Below are 18,507 nucleotides of genomic sequence, written 5' to 3' on the forward strand. Positions count from 1 at the left end.
AGAACCCATTTTTTATTTGTAAATTTGTAATGATGTAGTTTTTTTTTTTTTTTTTTTTTTTTAATTTTATTAGACAATTAAGCATATTAACTTATAACTATTAAGTGATTTGGTGTGGCTAGCCTTCTAGGAGTTTAATTTCAAGAGATAATTGCTAAAAATATTATTATTTTATTAAAAAAAATCATTTTTAAGTTAAACGGGTAAACGGGTCGTATCGGGTCGTGTCGACCCGGCATGACCCGTTATTTTAAATGGGTCTCACGGGTCGTGTCGGGTGACCCTTGAAATACCCGGGTTTGTGTCGTGTCGGAGGGTCCGACCCGTTTAATAAATGGGTTGTGTTTGGGTTTTGGTTAAACGGGTCGCAGGTCGTAAACGGGTCGTAAACGGGTCGACCCACGGACCCGTTTTACCTGCCCTAGCCGGTTGGTAGCCACCCCCTTTGGGGAAGGGGGTGGCCAAAGAGCCACCCTGGTGGCTAACCGCCATCCTTGACCCATTGGGGTGGCGCACGGCCACCCCTGGGGTGGCTTGCGTGCCACCTTGCAGGTGGGTTGGCCGCCAGGCCACTCCCAAATTTGGCTAGGGGAGGCCCATGAGTCACCCCTACGCCATGGGGGTGGCCGTGCACCACCCCCAGCCCCCAACCAAATCAATAATGGCCCGAAGGCCACCCCCACCTAAGGGGTAGCACGCGGGCCAACCCATGGTGGCTAGGGGTGGCCACACGCGCGCCACCCCCAGCCATTTCTAGAGCCACCCCCTCCCTTGCCCTCATTTTTTTTTTTAATATTAAAAATAATTTACATATTTAATATATTTATTTACTTTTAAATAAGAATGACATGTATCATCATTTTATTGGTGATAACATGATACACTAATAGAATCCGTTAACTATTTTGACGAAATTTGATTACAGGAATTAAATTATTATTGTGGCCTATCTCGATAATTTGTGAATTAGTATTATTTTTGTTTTTATATCACATAGATGAATTTTTAATCTAGACAACCACATTCATTGATTTTTCATTTATATATTTTTTTAGTTTAAGTCTCTTTTAAATGTTTTTTAATTTTTAGTATTTACTTTTTATTTTTATAAATAAATTTATAAGTGGTTTTTTAATTTTAATATATTTATATTTTTTGTTTTTGCGAGCGGAAACTTAATTTTCCCTCTGATTCTTCAACTTTTGTCCTGGTACTTAATTTCTCCCTCAATGTATATTTTCCCAAACCTCTCCCCGCGCGGCCCGCCAGTCCCCCTCTCTGCATCAGGATATACCGATATATCCTGATATATATTTTCGATCCCTATCCTCTCTCCTCTCCCTCAATATATATATATATATATCGATCCATATCTCTCTCTACGCCAGTTCCCCCTCTCTCGATCTCAATTTTCCTATCTCTCTCTCCGGTGCCCAGTGACCCGCACGGTTGGCGAACCCACCGGCCATCTTCTCCAGTCGAAACCGGCCTGCCCCTCTCTACGGCGCCAATCCCCCCTCTCTCAATCTCCAAATTCCTATCTCCCCGGCGCCCAAAGTCGCTGATAAGCTCGACAGAGACTATTTTCAAGAGGTATGTGAGGTTCTGTGAAATGGTTTTTTTTTTTTGGAGTTTTGTGTATTTGATTGGTTGTGAATGCTTCTGGGTTATGTGGGTTTGAAGGTTTCGGGTGAACGATATGAAATTTTGTGTCCGCATATTTAGTATTTGATGAAATTCCGCAATTGGGTTAAACTAAACGTGCTTAGTTAAACACCCAACAGCAATTTACTCTCGAAGCTTGGCTTATCTAACACAGAAATGAATTGTGGGAATTGGAGAGGAAACTTGTATGTTGAAATTTGTATTTGTTCAAGAAAAAAAAGCATGGATTTTTATTGTACTTTTTGGTCGCTTCTTAATTCTTGTTTCTTACAACGGAAGGGAAGGGGGATGATTTCGATGTGTGCCATAGAATAATTTGGATATCAAAAAATGAGGTGGTTTCATTTGTTCTATAATCAAGTTTGCCGCAAGGTAACATATTTAGGGTGCAAATATATTCATTTGCATGGAAATTCATAGTCTTGAAGGGAAATGGGGAGGTTTTTGTTTGGGGGCCGGGTGACTGATAGCTTTTTGCACACAAATATGACGGTTAAACTTGAAATGGGGTTCTTAAAAATGTGGCTTATGACAAATTCTGGCAGTTTATATCCTGTGCAACATTGGTGGGGCTAATTTCAGTGAAAATATCTATCTTTACTCACAATGGATATATGCTTTAAAATACAATTTGAAATTCATATTTTTTGTTTTGTTTTTAAAATTTTTAAATTTGTGGCTTCTATCAAATAGTAATGTGGCCATCATCTCAGAAAGAGGTTAGATGCCTTATGTCCTATCTTTTTGTTGCATCTCCAAATTGATATTATTATGAACAACTAACAAATGAAGACTAGTTGTGTATGATTGCAGTTCCTATTACCCTTCTCTAGCCCCACCCTATTGTGAAACTAAATTTGTGAATGCAAATGTTAGTTTATTGAGTCTGAATCTAGGACAGAGGTTAAACTTCAACAATGCTTTAAGCTCAATAAAGAAAATAGTAGTCACTTTTTGAGAGAAAAAAAAAAAAACAAAAAGCAAAAAGTTACACCAATAACAACAATAAAAAAAATCCCGTAGCATCTGTTGTATTTTCTTCTATGTACCAATATGAAAAACCTTAGCAACATTGCTTTAGTGGAGGTTTCTGTTTTCTATGCTCCAATTTAAAGTTTTAAAGAATTGTTTTCCATTTTCTACTCTTATCACTAACCGAAAAATAGCACCATCTAAAATGCATTTCCAAGAGTTAACCGTACATAATACTAATAAGTAAAATACTTGGGCAATAATAATAATTAGTAAAATAACTCATCATCTAATTTCAAACCCACTTTTTCTTTCACAGACTCCTCTCTTTCAGATATGTAGTGCTGTTTATGGGACCTGGGCATCTACCAGTCAAAGGCAGCACACATGCAAATAAATCATCGGCCTCAACTGCACAAGTCCCTGCACTACTTGAGCGTATAAATGAACAAGAACAACAGATTTCCAAACAAAACGAACAGATTGCCGTGTTAACATCTGCCTATGTCGACGTCCAGAAATTTATGAAAAATTATTTTGCGAGCCAAGGAACGAGCAACGTAAACATGTGTACTCCACATGACACCAAGTGTCCCGGTGTTGTGAGAGCAAGATCATCAGTTGCTTGTCGACCGGGTAATTAACCTTAATTACATTATATTAGTTATAATTACATTATATTAGCCATAAAAACTGACATGTCCCAAGTGCCCCAAATTAAGCGTTGCGAAATCAATAAGAACGTTTTTTTGGCCAAAAATGCCCCAAATAACCATGTCACTAAACCTTGTTTTTTTTTTTTTGTGGTGGTTACATATGAGAATAAACCCCCCCAAAGAATTAATCTTTTAATTATAAAAGTCATTTGTATTGCCCCAAGTCTAATACCTCTGCTAGATCCTTGTTGTAACATAGATTAGAATCAAACTCTTTTTAGTGGTGACAGATTAAAATATCAAATAAATAGAAGTACAAAAAACAACGAACACAATTTAGTGAGCAAAAGGAGTTAGTAGCATTTCAAACTATAGCTTAGGTGGAAACTCATCGCGCAGCTAATGTAAGACTTTCTTAGAGCTTGTTTGGAATTGCGTTTGAAAAATAGAGTTTTTAAGTCAAATAAAATATATATATATATATATATATATATATATTTTGGCAAAAATTTCATTTTTAAGATTTTGTCAAAAGTGCATTTTGGACATTCTTTAAGCTTTTTGGATCCTTGAAAGTGTTTTTAATTTTTTTACCAAATGAGTACTTTTTTCTTCAAACTGACTTTTTTAGTGTTAAAAGCATTTTAAGGCCCCTCAAACGCAATCTCATACATGCATTTAGTCAGCCACATAATGTGAAGAATTTTATCATTACATATAAAAAATATATATAAAAAGAAAAATTCATGGAAATCTTGTGGCTAATTAGACTACATACCTTGTTCATCACTGAAATTCTACATGGCAGTTTGATCCCCCAAGATTGACCCTTGTAGACGCTCCAATAAGTCCAAGTCACCGAGCTTGTATATTTGATATCGTTCTCCTTTAATCCTATACCTGAGATGAATAGTAGTTACCTTCTTGACTTTCCAATAATCTTCGCCTCCATTAGGCTGCATAGGTAGCACAAATTCTTTCTGCATTTCATAGAAGTCAATAAGCTTTAGGCTTTCAAGGTGTTGGATTCCAGAGGGTACCTCCTTCATTTGCGGGCATGGTCCAATCTCTAGTTGCTCAAGACTGGGCAGTGATCCTTTGTCTATTTCCACCATCTTCAATTTTTCCATCTCTCTGAGGGTGAGCTTCTTGAGTTTTCTAAAACCTCCTTCCTCAAAATGTAGTTGCTCCCCATCATACGCATGATTGAGGGAAAGGGTAATTAGATTTGGCAAAGCTTGGACACACGACAGTGGATATTCCTCTAATGATGAGAAAAATAAGACTAGTGTGACCAGATTTTGAAGCTCTAGAATCCAGTTCGGCAACTTCTTCAATCGCCCTCTTAGATAGATATGCTTTAGAAATGGAGGGGGCGAAGAAATTGATTCTAAGTCTATAATCTCATCTTCACTAATTGAGCTTACAAACAAACTGTTAAGGTGGACCATTTTTTGTATGGAGGTACATAGGGCCCTTCCACGTTTTGCAGTCATATTTGAAATGCCGAACAACCTCAACTGACTCAACTTTCCGAGCTCTTCAAATAAACTAACCCCATGATGATTTGCCTCAATCAATGATAGGTCCTGCAATTCGTTTAAACATCCAACCCCTTCATGTACTTTTACTCCTCGCATCGAATAAAGGCTACTTTTAATTTCGAAGTCATGAGAATGAGCAATAATATGTCGTAGCTTATAAAGCCTAAATATCTCAATTGGTAGCTCACGCACTGGGGTTTCCGCAACAGTTAGTGTCTGAAGGTTTTGTAGCATACCCACTGAATTTGGAAGTATCTTCACTTTTGTTCTCCTCAAATTTAAGTACTTCAAATGGAATAAAGTACCCACTTCTTGAGCAAGATAATCAATAGGAGCATCTTCAAAATCTAACACTTTCAAAAGCTTGAACTTTTTGAACAATTTAACCATGAAAGACCTGGGCATTTCATTAATGTTGAAAAGAAAAATAAAACGGACACGAGAGTACTCACTTGTCTCAAAAACATTTTCTCTAGCATTGTGGATTGATAGGCTCCGACTTTTACCATGGAAAGTAGTATCACCTGCTTCCAGAACTTGAGAGAAATTCAACTCTCCAACCTTCGATAGGATGGTTTCATGCAGCAGATCATGGATTCTATACTTTATGAGCATCTCATAATCAAGCTCCCCAAATGAAACTTGAACCAAGTTTCTGTCGATGAGCTCCATTAAGTATTCTTCAGCTACGTCTACCAATGATTTTCCCTTCTTTCCTTTTATGAAGCCCCCAGCTTCCCATAGCCAAAGTAATCTTACACTTGTGATTGAGTAGTCCTCTGGAAAAATGCCGAAGAACAAGTAGCAAGACTTTAGGGAGCACGGAAGATCATGATAACTAAGAGAGAGAATTTTTGTTACACTTGTAAGGTGTGGATTACATTCTAGCTCAGAACTGAGGCTATCATGCAACTTTTTCCATTCTAATGGCACATTTTCCTTTGTTGACAAAAGACCACCTATAGCAACAATTGCAAGTGGCAGGCCTTCACATTTTTTGACAATGTCCATCGACAATTTCACCAACTCTTTGGGACAACACCTTTGAAACTCGGACTGGAATGCCTTTCTACAAAACAATTCCCAAGCCTTGTCTTGAGACAGAGGTTGTAGCTTGTGGACCTGATCAAATAAAGATTCTTTACAAGATACACCAATGAGATCACTGCGGGTAGTGATAATAATCCTGCTTCCTCTGCCATTGCATGGTAAAGCATGTTTCACAATTTCCCAAAACTCTAACTTCCAAACATCGTCAAAAACCACAACATACCTCTTTTGCTGTAAATATTTCCTCAGTTGGCTGATTAATGTGATCTCGTCCATCATGTCTATTTGCCCTAGAGCCGTTTCATTTTCACAGTAGACTTTCTTTGTCATAGACATGAGTATCTTCTGGACGTTGTATGACTGAGACACTGTGATCCAAACACGGCAGTCAAAATGTCCTTTCACTAATTCATTCTCATATACTTTCTTAGCAAGAGTTGTCTTACCAATTCCGCCCATGCCTACAACTGAAATAACAGATCGTTTAGATACTCCCCCCACCAACCAGCTTACGAGCTCATCCCTTGTAGACTCAATGCCCACAACTTCATCTTCCTCAATGAAAAGTGCACCCACTCTAGGGTCATGCCATGTACCACTAGATTCACTACTACTTGATCCTTGCTCTAAGGAACTAAAACCATATCTTTCACTTCTTTCCTTGATTTCACGGATTGATATTTTGATATCTTGAATCTTTGTAGCTATGTCATGACGTGGTTTTAATTTTTTGAATAAGTGGCCAATTTTTTGGAGGAAAGCAATAAAACTTTGCTGATGGCGATGTTGTGCCACGTGAAGAACGTATTCATCAATTACATCTTCTATATGATAGGCTACTTCTCTCACTTGTTTCACCCATGTTTTGACGCCATCTTGGAGATCTCCTCTATCTGCATCTTTGAAGAAACACTGGATGCTCTCAAGTTCATCTCTAATGTCCACAACATCTCGGTGGGCACCCCTTAGCAATTTTGATTCATGAGCGATCAACTGAACTAGCTCATTGATGACAAGGGTCACAACGGTTTCTGTCATGGTTTCCTCTCTAATACTGTCACAATTAGAAATGAATTTGGGTTAATTGTCACACCCCAAGCCCAAAGCAAGACATGACACCTACTTAGAACTTGTATTGTGTTTCTTTTAGAAGTAATAGAAATATCATTAAAAAAAGAAAACGCAATGCAAGAACACATGAACTATACATGAGAAACACATAACTAGGAGAAAAAAGAACAAGAAATCCCGAAAACTAAGCAAACTAGTAAAGACAAACGTTTTTGTCCAAAGATAAAGAGTAATAAAAAGCAAATACAATTTATACTAAGCACTGATATTAAATCGAATTGAAACATTTTCTTACAGTTATATTTTACCCAATAAGCAACTACTTATACTACCAAATTACTTATAAAACATCAATTAGAGATCTATAAATAATCCAAACACAATAAATCAAAAATCTCATTTCGTCTCTAAGATATATTCTCCCACTAGCATAATATGGGTCTATTATAGTTAGAAAGTACAAACTCCAAGTCTCATCTTCCAATAGTGCAATAACTAATACAAAGACATACTTAGGGCGGTAAACGAGCCAATACACTCGACAATCTGCTCGGTTAAGGTCGACCCAAACTCGAGCTCGATATTGTACAAACTCACTTGTTACTGTAAAAATCCACTCGATTAGCAAGTGATACATACTCCACTCATTCGATTGAACTCAATGGGGGTTCGTGAACTCAACTCGTTTAAAGCTCAACTGGATTGCTAGCATGGCTCGTTAGTCCAACTCATTAGCTCGTTCATATTTCTTTTGTGTGTGTGTGTATTACAAAAAATTAGTTATATAAATTTAATAAGTATGTATATTAGTAATAAGTAGTATATGTTACATAGATTATTTAATATTTATATGTGTATGTATTAGTTAATATACTATAGGTTACTCAATATTTCTATGTATATTACTTATATTATTATATGTGTGTGTTATATATTAGTATTAACATACTGCTTAGTTAATTAATAAACTACCATATTAACTAAGTTAATATATATTAAGTTACTAAGTAAGTATAATTAAGTATAGGTTACTTTGATAAATAAATTATAGGCTACTTAATGTGTGTGTGTGTATATATATATCATGTTTATATATATATATGTGTGTGTGTGTGTGTGCGCGCGCGCGCCTTGGGAAGGCTAGCAGGCCCATCGCCCATGCTTTTTTTTTTTTTTTTTTTTATCAAGTTTATATATATAAAAAATATATATTATATATTGCTGACGTGCTAAATTAGCACGTCAATATTTCTTTTTTTTCTTTTTTAATATCAGGTTCATATATATGTTTCTGGCGTGCTAAAACTAGCACGTCAAAAAAAAAAAAAAAAAAAAATAGCGGGACATTCAACTTAATTTTCTCTCTTCTTTTCCTCTTTTATTATTTATTCTTTCCCTAGATCTACTTTTCTTATTTAATTCCAAATCTTCTTTCCGTCTCTCTGAATCTCCCTCTTCTCTCTCAATCTCTCTGCATGGCAGCAGAGCTAGAAGAAAAGCAGATCAAGAAAAAGAAAAACAAAAGAAGAAGAGAAGATCGAAGAAGAGAAGCAAAAGAATAAGAAGAAGAAAAAAAAAAAAAGGCGAAGAGAAGAAGATCGAAGAAGAGAGATTTTTGATTTGAAGAAGCTTTGATTTGGTTTATTTTGATATGATTTGAGAGATTTTTGAATTTTGATTTGAAGAGAAGAAGATCGAAGAAGGAAGAATATATTTTTTGATTTGGGTTTGGGTTTGGGTTTTTGAAAATGGAGGAAAGAAGAGAGAGAGTGAAAATGGAGGAAAGAAGTGAGAGAGAGAGAGAGAGTGAAAATGGAGGAAGGAAGAGATTAGGGAGAGAGCTAGGGGGAGAAGAAACACGGTTGTATTCGAAATTAAAAAAATATTTTTAATTGAAAAAAATTGACAAGTCAGTAATTTAAAAATTATTAAAAAATAATAATTTTTCTTTTTTGAAATTTTTTTTGGATTTTTTTTTTAATTAAAAACATGTAATTACGTGTCAAAATTTGACACGTCAGAAAATTTTTCTGACATGCCAATTTTGACACGTCAAAAATTTTTCGTTTCTAATACCCATAATTTTAACGCCTGAGACACGTCAAAACCGACCCATCAGGAGGATTTTCTGACATGTCAGACCATTTGACACATCACAAAATGTAAGGCAGCAAAATTTTTGTTTTTTGTAGTGTCATATTTCCTTCTTCCAACTACTTCTCATAATTAATGTAAACACCCACAATCTAAATCTTCCTCTTTGAAGCAAACCCAATGAAAACAAGAACACCCACAAACCAAAAACAGAAAACCCACATAAAAATCCAATCTTTAAAGCAAAAGAGAAGAACACCCAAAAAAGAAGAGTCACGTTCAGAAAGAACATTGCAGAAACTAGCTAGGGGAATTTGAAGCTTTTACCTTGAATTACGTTGCGTATGGCTGCTGTTTTTAACTTGCATGTGTTGTTGGCCCAAACAATGGAGAAATTAGCTTCAGTTTCAGTGTTTTATATTTTTTCCTGAGTAGTTTCAGTTTTTGAGTTAAAAGAATGAAAAAGTTAGAGACATGTATATGGGCTTCTGATTTGCTTCTGATTTATAACTATATGGTGGTGAGTAGTTATGCTTCTGATTTACCTTCTATTGGCTCAACTAGTTTTCTTTTTCCATACTCGTATGATGCTTCGGAGGAATTTCTGTCCAAAAAGTAAATAATTCTCCTTGGGAAGTCATTCCCCTTGACCATTTCTTAATATGTATGAGAAGTCTAGCCGCAGTCAGCACACAAGTAATTAAATTGAACCAGGATACAACCTCTTCTTTTCCTTGGACCAACCAAAAGTTCAGTCCATTATTCGGTAGACCGCCAAACAAGGAAAAACAATATTGTCAGCTAAATAAGGTAAGTTTCCATTTCAGCTTTGACGCGAGTCAAGAACATAACAAGAGTCGTCAAAAAGTCAACGCATTAACGACGCGTTCTTTACCCAGAAATCCGAAGCACACACGTCAAGATACAGTAACGTAGAAAAACCTATAAACTATTGGGATTGAAAAAAATGCACTAGATTTTTGCAATTTGAGTGAACCTAGTTGAATAGCAGCAATATATATATAGAAAGCCCGACCATCCGAGAGTTTTCCAATCCATCTCAAAACTGCTTCGAAATGTACATGTTTATATTGGTTTTCATAGGTTGTCTTTTAAAAGTTTGTTAAAGCACTTGGAGTAGCTTCCTTTAGCTTTTCTTTAAATTTATGAAATTAGGATAGTTTTGTTTCTCTATTCAAATAAACTAGACAATAGCTTCTCTTATCATTTGCCTATATCATTTAAATATTCATTCAAATCTATGTTATAAGAATGAGATCTCTAGAGATAAAAAAGATGATCCAACTACTTATACTACCAAACTACTTATAAAACATCAATTAGAAATCTATAATAATCCAAACACAATAAATCAAAAATCTCATTTCATCTCTGAGATATATTCTCCCACCAGCATAATATGGGTCCATTATAGTTAGAAAGTACAAACTCCAAGTCTCATCTTCCAATAGTGCAATAACTAATACAAAGACATACTTAGGGCGGTAAACGAGCCAATACACTCAACAATCTGCTCGGTTAAGGTCGACCCAAACTCGAGTTTAATATTATACAAACTCACTCGTTACTGTAAAAATCCACTCGATTAGCAAGTGATACATACTCCGCTCATTCGATTGAACTCAACTCATTTAAAGCTCAACTGGATTGCTAGCACGGCTCGTTAGTCCAACTCATTAGCTCGTTCATATTTCTTTTGTGTGTGTGTATATATTACAAAAAATTAGTTATATAAATTTAAAAAGTATGTATATTAGTAATAAGTAGTATATGTTATATAGATTATTTAATATTTATATGTGTATGCATGTTATGATCCTTTCTCTCTTTAAAAGATCTCTACCTACTATTAGTCTTTTTATTTGCAAGAGTTATAGTTTCTTTCCATAGTAATAGCCCTACGTATCTTTATTTGGGTTTTGTCTTTATGTCCTTATTTTATTCCAATTAATGATTGTTATTTCCATAGTAGGTGTCCAAGACTTATATGGAGTTGTAAGGTATTGCCTTATATGGCACCTCACGTTCCTTGTCCAAGTCAGAGTAGGGTTATGAGTCCTAACCCTAAGTGTCGAATGTAACATCTATTTAAGCATAGTTTTGCAATAAAGTTAGGAAGAGAATATTTTAGCAAAATCGACACTTTATGTTGTGAGGTTTGGGGTCTCTCTAACGATCTCAATTTATTTTCTATGTTGTGAGGTTTGGGGTCTCTTTAACGATCTCAATTTAATTTCTGCAAACATAGGTAGGAATTGTAGGAAACGTAGGACTCATCCTGTTTTCCTACCTACCCAAGGTCGAGTTACGAGGTCCCTTACTCAAGCTCGTAACAATGCATTAGTTAATATACTATAGGTTACTCAATATTTCTATGTATATTACTTATATTATTATATATGTAAACTAAAAAATATATACTATTATATGTGTGTTATATATTAGTATTAACATACTAGTTAGTTAATTAATAAACTACCATATTAACTAAGTTAATATATATTAAGTTACTAACTAAGTATAATTAAGTATAGGTTACTATGATAAATAAATTATAGGCTACTTAATGTGTGTGTGTATATATATATATATACTTGTGTGTGTGTATATATATATACTAACTTAGTATATATATTAAGTTAACTATTTTTTTTAAAAAAAAATGTAAATTAAAATATTAGTTAATATGAAATATAGTTAAGAAGAGATTCGACGATGGTCACAAGCTTTATGGCAAAGCAACATTTGTAGTGATTTGATTTACGAATTATGATGTCATGCTGTTCATTTGGTCATTGAAAAAATAAGAATAAAAAAAATTGTAGTTGAAAAAAAAAAAAAAATTGTAAGAAAGGACACACTATTTGTTATTATTAGGTGTAGAAGAAGTCATGTTCAGTAATTAATTAGGAGAAGGGGGAAAGAAGTGACACGGGTGTGAGACAAGAGATAAAATATTCAAAAATATATATTGGTCTAGTCAGAAAGTTGCATGTTGCAGTCATTTATTACGTGTCCAAATTTTGTTTATTTAGCCTGTTCTAATTATTCTTGTTGAGCATCTTAACTATCAAAATTTTTTTTGTAAAGAACAAAGAAAAAAGAAAAGAAAATAAATAAATAAATAAATAAATAAAAAATAACAGCCTTTTAATCATATTTTAATTTGGATTTCGTTTCTCGTGCATTTCAATGTCATTCCAAGAAAAAAAGCCTTTTGAGTTTTGATCATGTCTCTTTTACTTTTTTTTTTTTTTGTAAGTCTCTTTTACTTTTTTGAAGTTCCCTTTTCAACTCTTCTGTCAACTTTCCTATTTTCTTCACCCTTCTTCTTCCATTGTCATAAGCCTACAACTATATTCTCCACCTCCACCTCCATAAGACTGAAATGGCTTGAACTCGATCGGATCGTTTAAACGTCAATTAAAATGAGCTTCTTTGAGAATGTTGAAACAGCTCAAACTCGAATCGTTTAAAGGTCAATTAAAACGAGCTTGTCTGAAAATGTCAAAACTCGACAAGACAAGAGTACTAGTAGTAGACGCCTTCTATGCTATTCACTTCTTTATGCTTAAAAAAAAAAATTTAGAAAAACCACAAAAACATATTCACATCAGATTTCTTATATTTAACTAAAGGTTGCTACAGTATTTTCAAATGCGTATGAAATCAAAAATGATTTCTTATACATTATTTTATTATAAATATTTTTCTTTTTTCTCTTTCCTTTCATCTTTTTGTTTTTAATTAAAGATAATATTGAAATTTTGTGAAAAATAAGCAAGAGTAGGTGAAGATCTTATATTTTGTAAAAAAAAATATATATTTTAATTATATGAGAAAAGATAAGAAAAGCTATTGTGAAATACATGTTTATAAAAAAGAAAAAATAGTTTTGTGATCTAAACTTCTAAAATTTAAAGAAAATCAAAGAGAAACTTGTGCAAATGTTCTTATTGAACTTTCTACTTCTAACTAAATTCCAACAATAAGCGAGTGAACGGAGTATCTTAACTTGAAGTACCTCACATGCACATATTTCCTTCATCCAACTACTTCTCATATATTAAACCCAAACACCCACAATCTAAATCTTCCCCTACGAATTAGCAAACCCAATGAAAACAAGAACACCCACAAACCAAAAACAGAAAACCCACATAAAAATCCAATCTTTAAAGCAAAACAAAAAAAATACCCAAAAGGAAGAGTCATGTTCAACACCAAAAATAAAAAAATAAAAAAAAAAATCTATGCTCACAAAGAATATTGCAGAAATTAGGAGAATTTGAAGCTTTTACCTTGAATTACGTTGGGTATGGGCCCAGGGCTGTAAACGAGCCGAGATCGGACGAGTTGGAGGTGTTCAAGATCAGTTCGTATGTACTGTTCACAAGCTCGAACTCGTGACAAACCATAAATGGTGGACTTGGCTCGACTCGCCAAGAAAAAAATCTTGTGCGAGATCGAGATCATCTTCTAGGTGAGCTGAGCGTCTTATTGAGCACTCGGCTCGGCTCACCAACTTCTCACCTTTCCTGAGCCACTCCGTAGGCAAAGCCCCAAAATCGCCACCTTCTTAGAAAGAAGGGGAAGAAGAAAAGAAAGGGCTACGTGTATTAGTAGTTTTACTCCAAAAGCAAGGGCTTGTTCCCTTTTTTTTTTATTTCTTTTGCTAAGGCTAAGGGGATTAGATATCCCCATATAGCCAATCAAAGCCACACACGTGGTAGTATGTAGATTTCTTTTTAATTCAAACCTCTCACTTTTTAAACTACACTACTGCCCCCACCTTATTTTATTTCCATCATTTGTTAATTAATATTTAACCCCTTATTTAATTTAACTACAATTTACTATTACAAATAATTATTTATGACACTAATACTTATTATTACTATTTTATTATTCTATTCAAGATTAATTCCTGAATATCCCTTTAATTTAATTAATTCAAATTATTTTGGAGATATTCAACTTGAAAATTAAGTGGGAACTCTAGAAGAAACAACTGCAAGAATAATCTTACAATTTGTCAATGACAAGTAGTAACATAATCTTGCAAAGCATTTAATACTATAAATTATAGTGATAATACATTAATACTTAAATATTATGAAACTTACACCATAAATCTTTAACTATGCTTACTAAGTTACTTAACTAGTAATTATATGTTCATATGGCAAAATATTAGACCATATGATAATTAATGTGACTAAATTCCAATGATAATTCATATGATATAAAATCTAAATTACAATGATAATACTTAATTTGTGATTGTAACAAACATTGTTTTTTTTTTATAAACATTGTAATCTTCTTTCATCAAAAAATAGATATCTAGAGCATAACACTCCAAACATAACAAGAGCATATAGCTCTAAACAAACACATTGTTGATTATAATATTAATCACTTAATTTTTGATATATATGATCATATGATCTAACACTTAACTTAATTAATAGTAATACTAAGTTAGTATATATTAACTAACAAGCAAGTATATATATATAATACTCATACAAATATTAAGTAACATATAATTTTTTTGTTTGTCAAAATAACCTATAGTTAATTATACTAAGTTAGTAATTTAATATATATTAACTTAGTTAATATGTTAGTTTAATAATTAACTAGTTACTAGTTAGTATGTTAATACTAATATATAACACACATGTATAATAAAATAAGTAATATACATAGAAGAATTGAGTAACATGTACTTAATTATATTTACTTAATATATATATATATATATTAATTAACTAGATAATATGTTAATTTATGAACTAACTAGTTAGTATGTCAACTAATACGTACACATGAATATTAAATAATTCATATAACATATATTATTTAATTACTAATATACATATTTAAATATATATGTATAACTATTTTTTTGTAATATATTTTGTATATATATATATATACAAGATATATGATTGAACTAACGAGTCATGCTAACGAGCCGGTTCGAGTCTTAAACGAGTTGACCTCACGAGTTCCCGTCGAGTTTGATCGAGCGAGCCGGGTAAGTATCACTAACTAATCGAGCGGGTTACAACAATAACGAGCTAGCTTGTACAGTGTCGAGCTTGAGTTCGGGTCAAGCTTAACTGAGCGGGTATCGAGCGAGCTGTCAAGTTATATTAGCTCGTTTACACCTCTAAGTATTTGGAAGTGACAGAATCCCTCAGCTGCAGCAAATCATCTCTTTCATCTGGATGGTACTGCTGAACCTCAATGGATATAGTGATGCTGGGCAACTGAATCAATGAAATTATAGATACTAGAATTATGTGTAGAGCCAAATTCATGTTGATAGATGGAGTAAAGAAACAAGGCACTGGGTTTCTAGGATGAAAATTGCAGTGCATAAAGTCATATGTTGTCTCTATTATCATATATATATATATATATATATATATATATATATATATATATATATATATAAGCCAAGTTTTGACACAGAGAGTGCTTAGAATTGTGACACATGTCTATGTTTTTTAATATCTGAGAGTGCTTAGAATTGCGACACGTGTCCATGTTTTTAATATCTCAACCTCACTACAAGAATTTAGGTCTTTAGGGGCGACTCTAAGTCGACCCTAAAAGTCCTAAAGTGGACGCTGTTGCCAACAGCGTCGACTTTTGGACCCTAAAGGTGTCGACGCTAATAGTCCAACCCTAATGCTCATACGTGTGATCATCAGCGTCCACTTCAAGTTGACCCTAATGATAACTTTTAGCGTCCACTTTATCGACCCTAAAAGTCACATTTTTTGACCCTAAAAGTGATGTAAAAGAAAGTCATAGTCGACGCTAATGGTTAACCATTAGCGTCGACTTAAAGTGGACGCTAATAGTTAACTATTAGCGTCCACAAAGTGGACCCTAATGGTCCTAAAAAAATTAAAAATAAATAAATAAATAACTATCAGCGTCCAAATCAAAGTCGACGTTGATAGCTAACCATTAGCGTCCATAAAGTGGACCCTAATGGTCCTAAAAAATAAAAATAAAAAATTATCTATCAGCGTCCACTTAGGGTCGACCCTAATGATAACTTTTAGCGTCCACTTTATGGACCCTAAAAGTCACAATTTTTTGACCCTAGACGTGATGTAAAAGGAAGGCATAGTCGATGCTAATGGTTAACCATTAGCGTCGACTTAAAGTGGACGCTAATAGTTAACCATTAGGGTCCACTTTGTGGACGCTAATGGTCCTAAAAAATTTTTTTAAAAAATAATATGTGATCGATCGCACACGATTGTGTGATCGATCGCAGTACCAGAAGGTGTTCGAGATTTTGCGATCGATCGCACAATCGTGTGCAATCGATCGCAATACCAGAAGGTGTTCGAGATTTTACGATCGATCGCACAATTGTGTGCGATCGATCGCAGTACCAGAAGGTGTTTGAGATGTTGCGATCGATCGCACAATCGTGTGCGATCGATCGCAGACCCAGACCCAGGGAACCAAATTACTTACATATGCAAACCAGTTTCATTTCTGAATTTAAGATCAAATTTCATACACATTTATTAACTTTAGTTATCAAGAATCTCACCATAACTAACTACTGAAACTAGAAGAAATTATTAACTGAATGACAAACCCGCTCCAAACTATCTAATAACTGGGATGCAAAAGAAACTATTTTCTGCCAAGAGGTTTAGTAGATTCAATCCTCCAACTTGCAATTAATAGGAGTAAATGAGCACTATGACCCTCATTCAAATCTATAAGAATGCATTCAAGACAAAGCAGTGACAAGTATTAAGAAAAAAACAAAAGAAATATTAAACCAGGTCATACCCTGATCATTAGTTCATGCAAATCAATTACATTAAAATAAAGCGCAATAGATTATACAAGAAAGGTGAAAATAGTGCTTAATTTTAAAAATTAGCTTGCATGAAAAGAAGAATATTCACTGCTTATGCAAGGAAAGGAAAAGGTAGTCACATACAGAACTGTTGGTATAATTGCCATAATACTCCTAAATTACAGAAAACTTTGTTTTTTACGGATTCTAGTTATAAATCAATCTAATAGTAATGGACGTTACCAACCCAGTTTGTAATGTAGAGAGCCTCCACCATCTCAACTGATCCGTTATGTACTACAGCAGCCACCTAGATATGCACAGAAGTCAATAATAGAAAAGAGACCAAAAACAAAACTGGAGCACGTTATAAATTGTCTCATTAGAATAGAAAATTTTATTGTAAACAGTATTACAGGGAGAAAGCATGAAAAATGTTTGCATATGTATGCATAACCAAATTAGATATGAAGTTACACCACAAAAATTAGAAGCTGCTTATATAATGAAAGACAACCAATTATGGCTAATTAAGTAAATCCCAAAAGAGTAAATAAAACACAACGTCAAATAAAGGCATACCTTCTTCCAGTCTTTTCCATATTTCCGATAGGCTTCATAAAAATGCTCAAGCTCCTCCTTGCTCCATTGAGGTCCTAACTTATCAGAATATTTCCTTTTCTGTGCATAAAATACAGCAGCCAAAATATTTTTTAAAAAAAAATATCCACACTTTGAAGCTTTAAAGTCAACTCAACTAAGCCTTAATCTCTGTATACTAGGTTGGTTTATGGACCTCAATAACAAATTATGTTTGCCCACATAAATACATTCCCATGCAAACAAGAGGCTCAATTGATGATCCTATATATTTTGTTGTTCTATCCTATCTGAAATTATCCTTTCTATTGCCACAAAGATTGACTGTGTCCAATACAAGCTAGAGGCAATCATTTTGAAGATCCTATCAGATACTTCAAAATTTCATAAAAGGCCCACACTACATTCTACCCTCCATAAAAACTGACCAACAAAGGTTTATTAAACTTGGTTAACAAGTGTAACCAAACCAAGACATAGAGAGTCAAAGCACAACAAAGAAGAATAATGGTTACAAATAAATGAACAAATAACGAGTCAGATAGGTATTAATTAAGTTATAGGAAAAGTAGAGGAAAAAAAAACTTGTTTAGAATCCAAGAGAACATGTTTATTGATTTGGAATGTGCATCAATTCCTAGTCCTAAGTTGAATGTCAAAGCATATTTGATCACCTAATCCATATTGAAAAAGGATCTCTCTGCCCAAATTGTTTCCTTCTACTGAAAAATAATGAAAGAAAAATGATTGTTTTGGATAACCAAAGCTAACATACCAGCTCAAATTGGCTTGAAATGCAATGCTCAAACTCCTCCACAACCTTACTTAGCACAGATTCAACCAGATTTCCCTTCCTGAAATTTAACAAATTTATTTTGAATTACTATACAAATTTCTATCCGTAAACCATATATGTTCTATCCTCAACATCTGATGTATGTGAAAAATGGGCTAAAAGTAACAGAAATTTCTATTTTAATGAAAA

At 33.9% G+C, this 18,507-nt stretch overlaps 1 protein-coding gene across 3 annotated transcripts; it reads right to left on the reverse strand.

The window, feature by feature from the left end:
* Positions 1-3,950: 3,950 nt before the first annotated feature.
* Positions 3,951-13,663, reverse strand: LOC132183803 (disease resistance protein RPM1-like). 3 transcript variants are annotated; one of them, XM_059597234.1, is made up of 3 exons: positions 13,375-13,663; positions 4,334-6,941; positions 4,108-4,193 (listed from the first exon to the last, which is right to left on the reverse strand). In XM_059597234.1, the coding sequence occupies exons 2-3, from the start codon at positions 6,923-6,925 to the stop codon at positions 4,188-4,190; spliced, it is 2,598 nt and encodes an 865-aa protein (XP_059453217.1). In that variant the 5' UTR covers positions 6,926-6,941; positions 13,375-13,663; the 3' UTR covers positions 4,108-4,187. The 3 variants fall into 3 exon arrangements, with proteins under 3 accessions (XP_059453215.1, XP_059453216.1, XP_059453217.1); XM_059597232.1 differs by having other exon boundaries at positions 3,951-6,941; XM_059597233.1 differs by lacking the exon at positions 13,375-13,663 and adding an exon at positions 9,380-9,387 and having other exon boundaries at positions 3,951-6,941.
* Positions 13,664-18,507: the final 4,844 nt, after the last annotated feature.

Source organism: Corylus avellana, chromosome ca6, assembly GCF_901000735.1.
Source record: "Corylus avellana chromosome ca6, CavTom2PMs-1.0".
Classification (NCBI taxonomy): Eukaryota; Viridiplantae; Streptophyta; class Magnoliopsida; order Fagales; family Betulaceae; genus Corylus; species Corylus avellana.

Excerpts from the sequence above, each read along its gene's own strand:
- LOC132183803 (XM_059597232.1), bottom strand. The coding sequence starts at position 6,925 with ATGACAGAAACCGTTGTGACCCTTGTCATCAATGAGCTAGTTCAGTTG.